Source organism: Misgurnus anguillicaudatus, chromosome 14, assembly GCF_027580225.2.
Source record: "Misgurnus anguillicaudatus chromosome 14, ASM2758022v2, whole genome shotgun sequence".
Lineage (NCBI taxonomy): Eukaryota > Metazoa > Chordata > Actinopteri > Cypriniformes > Cobitidae > Misgurnus > Misgurnus anguillicaudatus.
In genome coordinates, this window is record NC_073350.2 from 13,139,870 (window position 1) to 13,156,186 (window position 16,317).

The following is a 16,317-nucleotide window of genomic DNA, read 5'->3' on the forward strand; positions in this document are numbered from 1 at the left end:
AGTGGAGTTGCTTAGTTGGATTAAAATGTTGGTCACGTATGTGGAAATCTATTTTACGCTACTAGTGTATATATCTGTGCTGTGTGGCCATGCAATTTGTACCGTACGTGTGCCTAAAACCATTACCTTATAATTGAACAGATAGCATTAATGATGTAAAGTGCCTATTTGCGGTAAATAAGGGTGCTGTGTAAAATGTTTAGTAATTTGAAATTTCTCAGATATCTGTGGTGAAGTGCCTGGAGGGTAAATTGCTTGATGGGTGCTAAAGAAACAGGTGCTGTGGTAATTATACTGGCCTTGTCTCTTTCTCCCTCTGCATACCCTCTAGAAATGTCTAAATTGTGTGTTCGACCATTGTGAAACAGCTAAACACCTGGACAAGAGTGACGTGTTACTTTCTCAACACAATCTGAATTTGTACAATTTGTACAAACGCATTTGTAGGTTTTCATACTTTTGCCCCAGTGAGGCCGGGGTTAGGGATGTACATTCATGCTTGCTTTTCTTTAGACCCGTTTGTAGTTGTTGGATTCACTGACATTACTATTTAGATGAAACAACAATTTTTATAATGTTTTTCTTTTAGCATAGTTACAGGATCTTGGAAACTTAAGATACATTGCCTTGGATAACTTGCTGATTGTTTTAAATAAATAATTTTTTAACGCTGTTTCTTTCCCATCAGGCTGCCAAGCTTCCCATGTCCATCATTATCGTTGGAGTTGGCCAGGCTGAGTTTGACGGTAAGTGTTTCCACACAGATGTTTCTTGTTTCCGGATGTCAATCGCTAGTTCAGTGGTGGCATTCCTGGTCCTGGAGGGCCAGTGTCCTGCAAAGTGTGTTTGATAATGGTTGGAGCTAAACTTTGCAGGACCAGGAATGCCCACCCCTGCGCTAGTTCCACTTAACGCATGTCGTTAAAGACGTAAGCGATGAGTGGTTGGGAAGCACTATGTAAAGGGGCGGCAGTGGTTGAGTGGTTCATGTAGGTTGTCTACAAATCGAAAGGTTGGTGGTTCAATCCCCGGCTCCACCTGACCAAGTGTCGAGGTGTCCTTGAGCAAGACACCTAACCCCAGCTGCTCCCGACGAGCTGGATGGCGCCTTGCATGGCTGACACCGCCGTCGGTGTATGAATGTGTGAGTGAATGGGTGAATGTGAGGCAAAATTGTAAAGCGCTTTGGATGGCCATTGGTCTATGAAAGCGCTATATAAATGCAGTCCATTTACCATTTTTACCATTTAATCTGAATTTAGTAGTCAAAGAGCGAATACCAATCAGATGTGATCATCCCTATGCCCTATTCCCTTCGAAGATCCTAAGGGGTGTGCACACCAAAGCATTTATGCCGGGCGTATGTTTTCAGTTGTTTCCAATAGAAGTGCCACGCTTTTCAAAAACTGCAGCAGCTGGCGTGTTTTGTCCGTGCTGAGCACCAGCACTCAGAAGTTTTTGAGCGCCGAGAGTTGAAAAATGTTCAACTTTCGGTGAAACGCTCAGCTTGTCAATGTCACTTCTCACTTGGCCGTCCAATCACAATAAAGGAGGGGCGGGACAAATATTACAACAACCAACCAACGCATCGTTCTACGACTGATAAACAAAGGAGAAGTATCATAGCAATCAAAGAGCTCAACTGAAAAAAAGCTGGCAAGCATCTGCCTGGCATTTTCAGCCATGTTTAAACACTTTGGTGTACATGCCCCTTAACTCTTTATGTGTAAACTCTAGAGGGAGATGCGCAATTGTGTCTCATACTGCGGCAGATTAAAATACACTTGGCGTACAAGGCAACTTTCTCTTTATCTGGAGTGACTGTTTATGTGGCGTCCCCTTCACGAAGGGCCTTTCAAAGCTGCATAAATGCTATTTGGAAAATCATCAAATTACAGAATCTGACTATCAGTGATTATCGTAACAGACGGAAATGCCAGCATAAAGGTACATTCACATTATAAGCGACTAGCAGTAGCAGAGCGACGCAATCTCATTGAAGCTTGGCGACATCCGGCGACACAAGCGACAGTGACCGTTGATGGCTGGATGGGCGTGTCCAGTCGCGCGACAAAGTTGAGAAATGTTTAACTTTATGCAAATTAAGAGCGACATTCGGGAGCGACTACCAATGAGAATGAAGCAGGGGAGTTCACGTCATCTGTCTCTTATCAGTTACTGAAGTGGACGTTATTTGTTTATGACAACTAGATATAGAAACCCCTCTTTTGAAAGAGACGGGCGACACACAGCGACAAGGTCGCTTATAATGTGCATGTACCTTAACAGACAGACACCAAAATTGTTTTAACAATGAAAAACAAATCAACCTATTTATTAACTCTTTCCCCGCCATTGACGATTTATCTCATCAATTAAAAGAAAACGCTTCCCCGCCAATGACATGTTTTTACGGCAATCCATATTTACGCTATTATCCACTAGGTGGTGCTTATATCCACTGATCCAAAAACAGTAAAAACTCTATGTTTGCTAAAAATTTTGGTGCTGGCAACTTTTTTTGAAAAACGCCAGCGGAGATAGAGTTAATAAACTGGCAGTAGTATTAACAATTAGTCAAATAAATACTTTTCTTGGTCATGACGTTTATGTAGTACATGTACTGAGTTCGGACTAATCACAGAGCGAGATGTAATTATCAGCCATATTGTGTTAGTTAAGTACATACCATCATGTCATGACATGAACTGTAGTAAGCAGTCAGTCTACTCAAGAAGTCGAGAGAGACCTTAATCAATATTAAAATAGACCGTCCAAGAATCACAACAGACCGTATAGACACGCAGAGGTGGAAGATGAGCTCCTGTTGGATGAGGTTAACAGGTCATGTGGAGAGAGTCTGGTGTTTGAGGAGTCTGTAATGAAATTCTCTGTGTGTGCACTCCTGATACAGAGACCAATTACTTACAGCTGCTGCCAATGCTCTGAGAGATGATTAGAGAAATAATGGCCTTGGGTAGATACTTGATGACTTTTTAAAATGACTTTATCACAATGAATACAATTAAAGCAGTGTGTATGAAAGAGTAATATTTAATTAACACACACTGAATTGTATGGGGTCACAAGGAAGTTTGTTAAAGGAACAGTATGTAGGATTGTGGCCAAAACTGGTATTGCAATCACAAAACTTGTGGCTAAAACTGGTATTGCAATCACAAAACTTGTGGCTAAAACTGGTACTGCAATCATACTGTTAACTGGTGGCCAATACACAACATGACAACATCAACATCAGTTGTCAGTGATATAAGTATTTGAAATGAAAATGATTTCTTAATGTCTAGTGACATATCAGGGCCATTTTATGATTAATTGATATAAATTTCTTACATACTATTCCTTTAAAAGCAGAGTTTGCTTCGAAAATTGAAATTTAAGAATGACATTTCAAATATCTCAATAGTTTCACTATAGATGGGACTAAATGGAGAGCAAATGCTTTTCAGATATTTTGAGGAAAAAATGAGCATTTGGAACTGGAACACACATAATAATAATAATAATGTATACTCTAATGCACTGTAAGTCGCTCGAGTGTTTGCCAAATGCATAAATGTAAATGTAATGGCTGAACTGTCTTTTCTCACAGCTATGGTTGAGTTGGATGGCGATGACATAAGAATCTCTTCACGAGGGAAACTAGCAGAGCGAGACATTGTCCAGGTGACAACAGCGTCTTCTTTTCTTTACAAGCAATACTCAATGAAAGCTTGTTTAAAATACATGCATGTTATGTTAACCATTAAGTTTTAAATAGCTGTGACTTGTGGCCAGTGTCTCTTTTATAAGCAATCAAATCCACACGGCATGAACATTTTAATTACTCATTTAGTCACTGTGGAACTGGGATCTCATACCGGCTTCACACCATAACCCGCATTATACTAAATAAATTCATTATGTAGGTCCTCCAGGAATGCAACCTGTCATTAGTAATAATAAGAATATCTCAGGCTTCTAGTCACAGCCTTGGGTAAAACTGAGAGTCTTTAACCTATTTTGTGCTAGAAAATACTGAGAGATTATTTATGTCAGAAATATGATTAATGAATGAATGAATTACATTCAAATTCATAATTTCAAATGTATTTATGTAGCACTTTTACAATGTTGCATTGTCTCAAAGCTTTACATGAAAAAGAATACAGAAAACAGGACAATAGAATAGATATTCAATTCTATTGAAATGCTCGTAAAAGATTGTAATCTGGATCAGTAAGTAATCTGGATGGTAAAACTAAAAGGGTAAACTGAACAAATTATGTGTTGGGAACAAATCAGTGATGTGGTAGGAAGGAAAGAATAAATTAGGGTAGCTTGATGGATAATCAGGGTAAGAGTGAAAGGATTGATTGAATAAATATATGAATGAATGAATGAACACTGAATGATATGGTGAAAGGGTTAATTCAAAGAATGAATTTATGAATGAATGGATGAAAGCATTAATAATATGGTATATATGAATGAATGAATGAATGAGGGTGTGGTAGAAACGAAAGAATAATTGAGGGTAGATTGATGGATAATCATGGTAAAAGTGAAATGAATGAATGAATGAATGAATGAATATATGAATGAAAACTAAATTATATGGTAAAAGGGTTTATTCAAAGAATGAATTAATTAATGAATAAATGAATGAATGAATGAGGGTGGCTTCATGTGTGTGAGAGTGAAAGGGTTGATTCAAAGAAAGAAAGAAAGAAAGAGCGAATGAATGAATGAATGAATGAATGAATGAATGAATGAATGATGTGGTAGGAAGGAAAGAATTATTGAGGTCAGCTTGATGGATAATTATAGTAAAAGTGAAAAGATTAAATGAATGAATGAACGAACGAATGAATGAACTAATGAATGAATGAGGGTGGCTGGATGATTATGGTGAGAGTTAAAATTTTGATTCAAAGAAAAAAGAAAGAAATAATGGATTAATGATTAATGAATAGATGACCGCATGAATTATATGGTATGAATGAATGAATGAATGGGTGTGGCTGGATGAGTACGGTGAGAGTTAAAAGTTTGATGCAAAGAAAGAAAGAAAGAAAGAAAAAAGAATGTATGAAAGAATGAATCAATGATGTGGTAGGAAGGAAAAAATAATTGAGGGTAGATTGATGGATAATCATGGTAAAAGTGAAATGATTGAATGAATGAATGAATGAATATATGAATGAACACTAAATGATATGGTAAAAGGGTTTATTCAAAGAATGAATGAATGAATGAATAAATGAATGAATGAGGGTGGCTGGATGAGTATTGTGAGAGTGAAAGGGTTGATTCAAAGAAAGAAAGAAAGAAATAATGGATAAATTGATGGATGGAAGGATGGATGGATTAATGAATAGATGACCGCATGAATTATATGGTAGGAATGAATGAATGAATAGACGAATGAATGAATTATATGGTATGAATGAATGAATGAATTATATGGTATGAATGAATGAATTAATTATATGGTATGAATGAATGAATTAATGAATGATATGGTATGAATGAATGAATGAATGAATGAATGATATGGTATGAATGAATGAATGAATGATATGGTATGAATGAATGAATGAATTATATGGTATGAATAAATGAATTAATGATATGGTATGAATGAATGAATGAATTATATGGAATGAATGAATGAATGAATGAATGAATGAATGAATGAATGAATGAATGGGTGTGGCTGGATGAGTACGGTGAGAGTTAAAAGTTTGATTTAAAGAAAGAAAAAAGAATGTATGAATGAATGAATCAATGATGTGGAAGGAAGGAAAAAATAATTGAGGGTGGATAATCATGGTAAGAGTGAAATGATTGAATGAATGAATGAATGAATGAATAAATGAGGGTGCCTGGATAAGTATGGTGAGAGTGAAAGTGTTGATTCAAAGAAAGAAAGAATGAATGAATGAATAATGTGGTAGGAATGAAAGAATAATTGAGGGTAGCTTGATAGATAATTATGATAAAAGTGAAAGGATTGAATGAATTAATGAATAAATGAGGATGGCTGGATGAGTATAGTGAGAGTGAAAAAGTTGATTCAAAGAATGAATGAACAAATGATGTAGTAGGAAGGAAAGAATAATTGAGGTTAGCTTCATGGATAATTATAAGAGTGAAAAGGGTTGATTCAAAGAAAGAAAGAAACGAAGAATGAATGGATGGATGGATTAATGAATAGATGTCCGCATAAATGACATGGTATGAACGAATGAATGAATGGGTGTGGCTGGTGAAAGTTAAAAGTTTTATTCAAAGAAAGAAAAATAGAAAGAAAAAAGAATGAATGATGTGGTAGGAAGAAAAGAATAAATGTGGGTAACTTGATGGATAATTATGGTAAGAGTGAAAGGATTGAATTCATGAATTCATAAATAAATGAGGGTGGCTGGATAAATATGGTGAGAGTGAAAGGGTTGATTCAAAGAAAGAAGGAAAGAAAGAATGAATGAATGAATGAGGGATGTGATAGGAAGGAAATGGGTGGCGTGATAGAAAATTATGATAAGATTAAAATGATTATTTGAATAAATGAATGAATGGATGGCTGGACAGATTCATTATGAATGAATGACTATAAAGTGAATCAGTCAGTAACTGACACAGGTTTTCCCCTCCTCACAGTTTGTGCCATTTCGGGATTACATGGACCGGACGGGAAACCACGTGTTGAGTATGGCGCGGCTGGCCAAAGACGTTTTGGCTGAGATTCCCGACCAGTTCATCTCCTACATGAAGACCCGGGGAATCAAACCCAATCCAGCACCGCCCCCTTATACACCTCCAGGACACACACACCACACACAGATCTGATCCCATTCCTGTGCTCTAAAAGTTAGTTTGAGACGCGGCCCTTTCCCTGAGGGATAGCTACACTGGAGCTCTAAAGGTTTATCTCCTGAGGTTACCATGTGTTTGAACCCTCCGAGACACTTCGAGGTACAGTGGCGTTTTTGTTTGTGATCTTCAAATTCCTGCCCGTTTTCCTTGGGTAGGACAGTGTGATTCAAGAATCTGACCCAAAGGCAGCATTTTTCTTTTGTTCAAATATAAATATATATATAAATAAATAGGCCTGTGACTGTTCCTTATTTTGTGGATGAACTGATGAGAGCGGACAAGGACCTGGAGGATCACGTAAGGAGGTGATGTTTGTGGTTTCAACTCGTGCCTGTCTGTGGCTGTCTCGCTGTACCAGGACAAACATGCCCTATTCTGACATTTGACCTTATTTTACATCCGTATACAAGTGTGTGCGTGCGTGCGTGTGTGTGTGTTTTACGGTGAAGTTTTTTAGATCTGTATCGCTTTATTTTGTAAGTCATGCACGTGTGAATTTGATTTGTGGAAAAACTTTGTCATTTGATTCTTTGTCCACATCCAATATGGTTTATGAATGCGTGGAGAGAAATAATATACATGAAAAGTATGATTAGTGCAATTTTTCAAGCTACGGTAATTGCGGAAAGCATGTGCTTGGTCTTTGATGCGTCACAAAATAAGCATGCGTGATATGACAACCAAAACCATTGCAACCCGACTGCCTGATTTCTAATTTTATCACACATGTATAAAATTGCTGGACTGCAAATGGATGCACATGCACGATAGACAGTATGAAATCTCTCAGAGGCAGAAAAGGAGCGTGCTTCGGCTGTAGTTCATTCACCGATTCAATTTTCTCAAGAGGCTTTTAATCAAATTAGAGTATCTGATGTATCTGCACACTGCCAGTACAGGACTGAATGGAGGAGTTCTTGTAATGGAGCACATTACGGTCCTGAGCATAATAACCATGAGCATTTATCCCTGGGATTGTGCATGCGGCATTAATTACCTGCAGGCTGCTAAAAGGTGAGATGTATCGCTGCCAACCCATAATGCTTTGTAACACAAAGCGTTCACTTAAGTCACAGCAAAATCGAAAGCATCGCAGTCCTATCTTTACCTCCCATGTGTCATTAATGCATTTCATTTCCTGTGTTTAGAAGCCAAAAATTCTATTACATTTTTTTATTTCTTGTGGTTGTTGTATAAAGTGTTAAACATTTTACTCGCCTACACACAATACATTTTTATTTCTTTATTAAAGGTGTAGTTCACCCAAAAATGAGAATTCGGTCATCATTTATTCACCCTCAGGTTGATTCAAACACAAATGATATTTTTGAGCAATGTTTGTAACCCATAGACCGTAAAAAATATAAACGTAGTGTTTGTGAAGAGCTTTTTTGAAGCCAGTAGTGGGCGGGGCCTGCCATCGCCATCTTGGCGGCGCATCACTCGCGGATAACAGAAAATGAGTAAAGAGGCGGGACGTGGGTGGAGCTGAGGTGGCTGGTTGCTGAAACCACGCCTGCCTAGCTTGACTAGTGACAGCAGTGGCTGTTCACCCGTCAGTCAAGTGGCCACGTCCTTAATTATGCAAATTCGGAAAACCACGCCCACCAGGGGGGAAACAGTCCGGCCGTCTCCATTGGCTTTGTGTTGCGGGGGGCCGCCTCCTTGTCACTTCTGGCTTCCAACAAAAAAACAGAACAATGCCCAAAGGCTGCTGCGTGACAAGACGCACAGCCAACAAGCCAAAAAAACCCAGAAATACGCCTTCTATAAGCTGTCGAACCATAAAACCCAGCCTTTAAGGAGAAAAAAAGTGTATCGCTGACTATGTTTCCCCCTAGTGGGTGCAGTTCTACTATTAGGAGTACTATGAAAAGTTGCCTGTTTCCACTTTTGTGTCTTTAAACGCGTGTTTTTTTGGGGTCGACAGCTTATAAAAACTTATTTCTGTTTTTTTTTTGGCTTGTTGGCTGTACATCCTGTCACGCAGCAGCTTTCGGGCATTGTTCTGTTTTTGTTATAAGGTAGAAATGACAAGGAGGCGGCCTCTCGCAATACAAAGTCAATGGAGACGGGTGGATTGTTTTCCCCCCGGTGGGCGTGGTTTTGAGATTATGATGCGCTGCGCTCGGTCTCTAAATAATTTAAACGGATGAGTTACAAAAAAATCACCCTCACAGTTGTCATGAAGGACAAAATTAGCTATATAGACCAATGTACCAGGCTGTAAATATATTATTTTCTACTGTAAAGTTGGGCATGGGGGTCTATGGGAATTGACTCCCTTTTGAAGCCAGCCTCTAGTGGCCAGTTAATGAATTGCAGTTTAAGTTACTTCCGTATTGGCTTCATCAGAGAGATCGGAAGGTTGCCCCTTGTTGTAACCAAACAGTTTTGGAGCACCATTGACTTCCATTGTATTTTTTCCTATTATGGAAGTCAGTGGTGCTCCTGCTTCATTACAAATAGCTCCTGAGTTGGTGAGTGAATGATGACAAAATGTTAATTTTTGGGTGAACTATCCCTTTAAGTTTTTGTAATTTTGTTTTGTGTTAGAATGACAACATCATTATGTTATTGATAATGAATTTGCTATTACACATTCATGTCTAGATGTGAGTCAAAATTTAATTCCTTTTCATTTATTTTAAACAAACATTGGATCGTTTACTTTTATGAATATCTTGCCGTTAAAATAATCATTGAAAACTCGTACTTTTAATGAAAAACAAAAGAGTTTAAAGCCGGCTGCTAAACCTTAATCCCAAATTATTAAATGTAAATGCCAGTGAGATAAAATCAATTTAACTATGCATATCATTTAATAATTTTAATACAAAAAAGCTTTCATAGAAATAAAGCAGGTGAGATCACAAAAACAAATTTTGTAATTACAACAGCCTATGCTGATTTTTACTTGTTTAAAATGCACAACCTGACCTACAATCAAAAAACTTCATTGTTTACACAGACGAAAAGGGTCCACAGATAATCTTGGGAGGCGTTGATATGCACTGAATGGCATGTTTCTCTGATCCCGTCACCAGTTGAGACAGTAATTGTATTCGTCCATTTCAAAGCCTTCAAATTAATAACCTTTATTCAGTAACAACCCCACGCTATTCAAACTGTTCATCTGTTCTTTGTAATTTACCAGTCAGAGACATCAATAGCTCCTACTAGCAGGGAAGCCATTGTTTGTAATATCTGATGAAAAAGCTTGGCTGTAAAGAACTAGAGGAGATTTGCTCTGTGGGTTTATCTAGCAAAGCACACAGGGAAAAACAAGTATTTTGCATAATTCTCCCGGACATCAATGTGAGCATCATCACTCTGCTTATAGGGCCATAAAAAGTTCCTTACCAATACTTTGAATAAAAACCTGGCCAATGCACCCATTCATTTTAGTATCTGGAAATATACTAGTATGATGTCGTTCATCTTTTATTCCCCATGCAGCACAGACCTGCAAGAGTTTACAGTCACGACAAATTTTATGGGAGCACTTTATTATACTTTAAATAATACGCATATGTATGTTTCCCCTTTTTTTAGATGATGTTATATGAAAATATATTTATTTTTGTTCCTGTCTGGAATGTACAATAAGCCATGAATTACAGTCCTCAGCAAAGACAAAAGACAATGACCAGCATCCATGAGGACTTCATGAGAATAATGTATGTATGTATACCTGCACTACAGGAAGTGTATGACACACATACATTGGCACTGTCCACTGTAACATACTGTAGAGAATGATTTCACTGGAATACATGTGCATGTACGGCCTGATGTTTTGTGGATTGAGTTTTTCTCTTGCTACAGTATTTCTGTAGTTATGTTGGGACCTTTTTCCACATTTATTTAATTATTATTTATGTTCACTTGAGGAATCTGCAACCAACCAGCATATCATGGCCATTGCTTTTATTATCATTATTATTATTATTATTTTATTATTATTATTTCACATGTATTATTATTTCAAAAATAACAAAAGCTTGTAACATGTAATTTACAATATTTTTCTTTTTTGTTATTGTTATCTTTATCTTTATTATTATTATTATTTCGCATATATTATTATTATTTCAAAAATAACAAAAGCTTGTAATATATAATTTACAATATTTTTCTTATTTTTTTGTTATTATTATCTTTATAATTATTATTATTTCACATATATTATTATTATTTTAAAAATAACAAAAGCTTGTAATATATAATTAACAATATTTTTCTTTTTTTGATATTATTATCTTTATAATTATTATTATTTCATATGGATTTTTATTTCAAAAGTAACAAAATCTTGTAATATATAATTTACAATTTACTAATATTTTTTATTTTTAAAAAAATAATAATTAGTTTGTTTCTTATGTTTTTTTATATTTTATATTTTATTGGTTATTATTCTTACTATTTTTATAATTAATATTATTTTACATGCATTATTATTTAACTCGTTAATTGGCGCTGTCCTGTGAGCGGGACACCTACATTTATTTCAATATTTTCTATGTAAATGTTAATCTATCATGACAAACTATATATTGTTGGAAAGGTCTAAGAATGTAGTTTTCATATTTCAAAACCTTTTAGCAGTAATAATAATGCAGTAACTGTAATTTATTCATTTGTGATACAAGTTTGCAGCAAACCTCACAGCAAACCAGCACAAACTTCAGTTTTTTGACAATTTTATGTATTAAAAATAATACTATATTGCATTTTTATTTATTACAAATAAATGTAAACTGCTTTAAAAAAAAATGAATATTTTTACCTCCAGACACTTCCCTAAAAAACGTTGAAGTGTCTTCTTTAAAACAAAAAATTACCAAAATTAAAACCAAAATTAGGCTTCTAGACCAAAAAAAAGGCCAGAGTTATACTAATTTAAAGGTGTATATCACCTTTTCACCAACTCCCCACTCAAAAAGGGCTGCGCCAGTTAAAGGATTAAAGAATAATAAAGCTTCTAAAAAATAATTTACAATATTTTTCTTATAATTAGTTTTTTCTTATTTTTTATTTTGGTTATTATATTTATAATTATTATTATTTCATATGGATAATTATTTCAAAAATAACAAAAGCTTGTTATTTATAATTTACAAATAGTTTTTTCTTAATCATTTTATAATAAATTCCTTTTTATTTGTTTTAATATTTTTTATTTTGTTTACCATTATTATTATTATTATTATTTGAATTTCTTTTGCATGTTTGCTCCCAACAATTTCTATTGTACATGATCTTTGTCATACAGTGGGTTGTGAAATGCTTTGAACTGCCTTAACTGAATATTAATAAATGAAGTCTTTTACAAACTGTTGTCTAGTTACATAGTGTGCATTTATATGTATATAATACTGGTGAAGTATGCAGTGGGTTGTGTGTTGAATAGGTCAACAGCAGGTTCACACCATTACCACATGGATCCTTATGTGAAGACCTGTTGTTCTGCACCGCTGTTGAGTCATGCAGGAAACCTGTGACATATTCACCACCTCATTACAAATGACCAGAATAAAGTCAATTTGACTTTTTATGAGGCAACAAAAGCTTAATTCAGGAGTGCTGATACACTATCAGACTCTATTTTGAGGGAATAATTAGTGCATAATATTTTCATCGTACTTTTTTATTCTGTGAGTCGTTTTAATTAAAGTAAAGATATTGACTAAATTGAAAATGTGGAGAAACAAAAGATAGAGACAACAATATACTGGATTAATTGAAATAGATAATTTTTTAAGTGACTCAACCTATGCTAATACAGAAAAACATTTCTGGCATTAAAGTGACATAACTTTATAACACAACAACTTGTGTAACACAACAAGTTTTATGAGTCTATAATTATTATTAATCCACCAAATGCATTTACGCTGTACATCACTGTATTACATTTTTATCTGATCATGTGTTTCCTGGGACTTGATCCTATGACCTTTGGATTACTATGGGCATATTTATTGAGTTGAGGACATAATATGAACTCACATGCAAAAGCCGCTAAAACAGGGGTCTCCAACTTTTTTGTGAGCAAGGGCTACCACAATAGATAATACAATCCGGAAGGCTACTTTTTGATATAGTCTACTCCAAACGTTTTAGTTTTACTTGTTTATTTTACATTGTTCATAATGTTAACATACATAAAAGAAGTCAAGCTAATATAAAAATATGTAATAGATAAAATTTAAATATTATTATTATTAATATTAAAATTGAGGATGTTAATAAAATGTGCTATTGCACCATTCTGGAGGCCACTGCACTTATACGTCAAAAAGTAGTAATGATATTAAACAAATGTTCTCAGCACGCCACACCTATTATATGTACAGCAAATACTTTCGCTTCAAATCCCCTTAAAGGAAAACACCACAGTTTTTCAATATTTTATATGTTCTTACTTCAACTTAGACAAATTAATGCATACCTCTCTTTTTTCAATGCGTGCACTTAATATTTGTACTGCGCGTCATAAATGTGTTAGCATTTAGCCTAGCCTCATTCATTCCTTAGGATCCAAACAGGGATGAATTTAGAAGCCACCAAACACTTCCATGTTTTTCCTATTTAAAGATGAGTAAGTATGGTGGCACAAAATAAAACTTTTGTTTGGAGCCATAAGAATAAATGGGGCTAGGCTAAATGCTAACACATTCACAACATGCTGTACAAAGATTAAGTGCACGCATTGAAAAAAGATAGGTATGTATTAATTTTATCTAAGTTGAGGCAAAAACATAGTAAAACATTAAAAAACTGTAGTGTTTTCCTTTAATCCCAGCCTCAGGCCATTTAGAAATACCGATTTGTTGGCAGAATCCATTAAATGTCACAATGATTTTTCAGCAAAGTGCACAGAAGAATGAGATGAATGACGGCACGGTGCTTAAAGGGATAGTTCACCCCAAAAAATGACAATTCTGTCATAATTTTCTCACTCTCATGTTGTTACAAACCTGTATCAATAGCCTCTTTCACACAGTAATTCTGGTAAATTACCATGAATTTACCAGAATGAATTTACCAGTAAATACAAAAATGTGCTGTTCACACACGCAGTGGCGTTCCGTTATTTTACCAGTAAGACATCATTCACACATCAGTATAAAAATACCGGTAAATTCGTTGAGAAAGCGGAAGTACCTGTAGCACGCGGCGAGCTCAGTGTTGTATTTGTAAACAATCCACGTCGTTCATATCCACGGTCCGTATTTTGTTGTTTTCATGTCTGTGGTAAACAGTCGCGAAGTTGCTCATGACCAAACAACATTGAATGAGACAACGTCAAACCGAAAATGCGTTTTTAACAACACTACCGTTTGCACGTTAGGCTTCACAGAGGGCGTGCTAAGGACGTCGGCAATTCGGCGGGAAGCTGTTTTAAACAACTTTGGTGAAGAAATGTGGACGTAAACTTCAGGTGTGCTCAACTTTCAAGCAGCATGTGTGTGGAAACGTCAGTAAACAGTGCGGGGGTAAACGTGTCATCTGTATTAAAACGTTATGATTGGCACGAAGGTGTCAGCGCGGTCTGACGTCGTCCGTTCTAAATGCCGGTAATCCTATAATTTTCGTTCACACACAGCGCTTACCGGTAAATTACTGGTAATCTTACAACCTGTTTTACTGGTAAATTGGGAGCACTGATTTACCGGAAAGGTTCTGTTCACACATGATCTGTTAACTGCAATTTACCAGTAAATTACCATTAAAGACTGTATGTGTGAAAGGGACTATTGTCTTTGTTCTGATGAACATGTAGGAAGATATTTTGAGGAATGTTTGTAACCAAACCATTCATGAGCCCCATTCACTTCCATATTGACTAAATATCAACAATTTCATTGCCATTAAATGAAATTACTGAACCTAAATATAAGAGCCTGGTTAAAAAATGCTTAAATACAAAAAGCACTTGGGTTTTGCATCTGAGCTCTTCATATGGCTATACTGAGTGTTCTAAAATGTGATCTAAAAAAATGTATTGTAAAGGAATCGCCCTACAAAATAAGAATTTTATTTGATCTGTTTGTTATTTCCCAATCTGAATGAAGAATTGAACTGTCAGGCCATGTTTGGATCACAGCTTTCAACTTAATTGGCACTGATTAAAGTTAAAGGTCAAACCGTGACCCATTCTCATGCCCAATATCTAATTGACACCTAAATCAATAAGATCTCGAGCTCTCAATGAACCCCCTTGTCATATCTTTTCTCTTTCTTTCTATTTATTGTCCCTAATGAGAGGCTTTGCCTTCGTGCCATCTGTGGGAGTCAAGCACCTGCGTGGTGGCCTCCTCTGCACCCACATAATACACTCCATAAGAACTCAGACTGAAATGATAGTTTAGGGTCATGTCAGAGATGACAGATGTATCCAGACCACTGCAATAACCACACGTTCCCTTTAGATTAGTGCTGTTCATTAATACAGGGCCCACATGAGCCCATGTACCTCAATTTGTACAGCATTGTGTTAGCAGAGCAAAGGTTAAGGGTTTGATTCTCAGTAAACAATCAAATGCACTGTAAGTCACTTTGGATAAAAGCGTAGGCCAAATGTGTTTAATGTAAATGTTCATTGCAGACAATGTTGATCTATTTTTAGTCATTCATTCATTAATCCAGGTCGAGATTAAACGGAGAGAGCTGGGAACCCCTGGGTGATGAAAAAGAGCCGGCAGGCAAAATAAAAGCTATTAAATGTTTTCAGTATGACGTGTGATAAATGATAAATGAAGAGATCAGCTGCATAGTCAACTGAAAGTGGGTGCCTGTGTGCAGATACTTTTAAAGAGATATTGCTGTATTTCAGAAGATGTCAAACTAAATGTGTGTCATCGCTATCACTTTTCTCTGTGTCTGATGGGTTTTAAAGCCCAAATAGGCATTCATTTGGCTGCTATTTATATCTTTGGCTCACATACATCAAAACAAGCAGAGAAATCCAAGGCTTATTTGATTCTGACAGCACAGGTTGGGAAAATCTAGCAACTTGTTTCCTTAATAAGCATTTAATGCTAGAAGAGCATGCAGTGACCTGATAGTGAGACATTGTGGATGCTGGTTATAATTAAATAATTAAAAATAATAATATGTAATCATGTCTTAAAGTCATTTTCTCATCCTCATGTTGTTCTGAACCTGTATGAATTGATTTTTTCTGATAAACACAAAAGAAGATATTTTGATAAATGATGGTTAGCGCACAGCTGATTGTAACCACTTACTTCCATAATAGGAAAACAAATATTATGAAAGTATTGTGATAAATGATGAAGAAGATATTTTGATAAATGATGGTAAGCACACAATTGACAGGAGCCTACCCATTGACTTCCATCATTTGTTTTTGGGAGTGAAACCATATTTTTTTAAAGGTGCAGTGTGTACATTTTAGCAGCATCT

General features: G+C 35.8%; 1 protein-coding gene across 2 annotated transcripts in view; it reads left to right on the plus strand.

Annotated features, from left to right (window-relative positions):
• Nucleotides 1-7,109, plus strand: part of cpne5b (copine Vb) — a 176,922-nt gene extending 169,813 nt beyond the window's left edge. For both annotated transcript variants that reach the window (XM_073875906.1, XM_073875907.1), the window contains 3 exons: nt 689-746; nt 3,614-3,687; nt 6,664-7,109. In XM_073875906.1, coding sequence (XP_073732007.1) covers nt 689-746; nt 3,614-3,687; nt 6,664-6,852 — 321 coding nt within the window. In that variant the 3' untranslated portion in view covers nt 6,853-7,109. The remainder of the gene's footprint in view (nt 1-688; nt 747-3,613; nt 3,688-6,663) is intronic.
• Nucleotides 7,110-16,317: the final 9,208 nt, after the last annotated feature.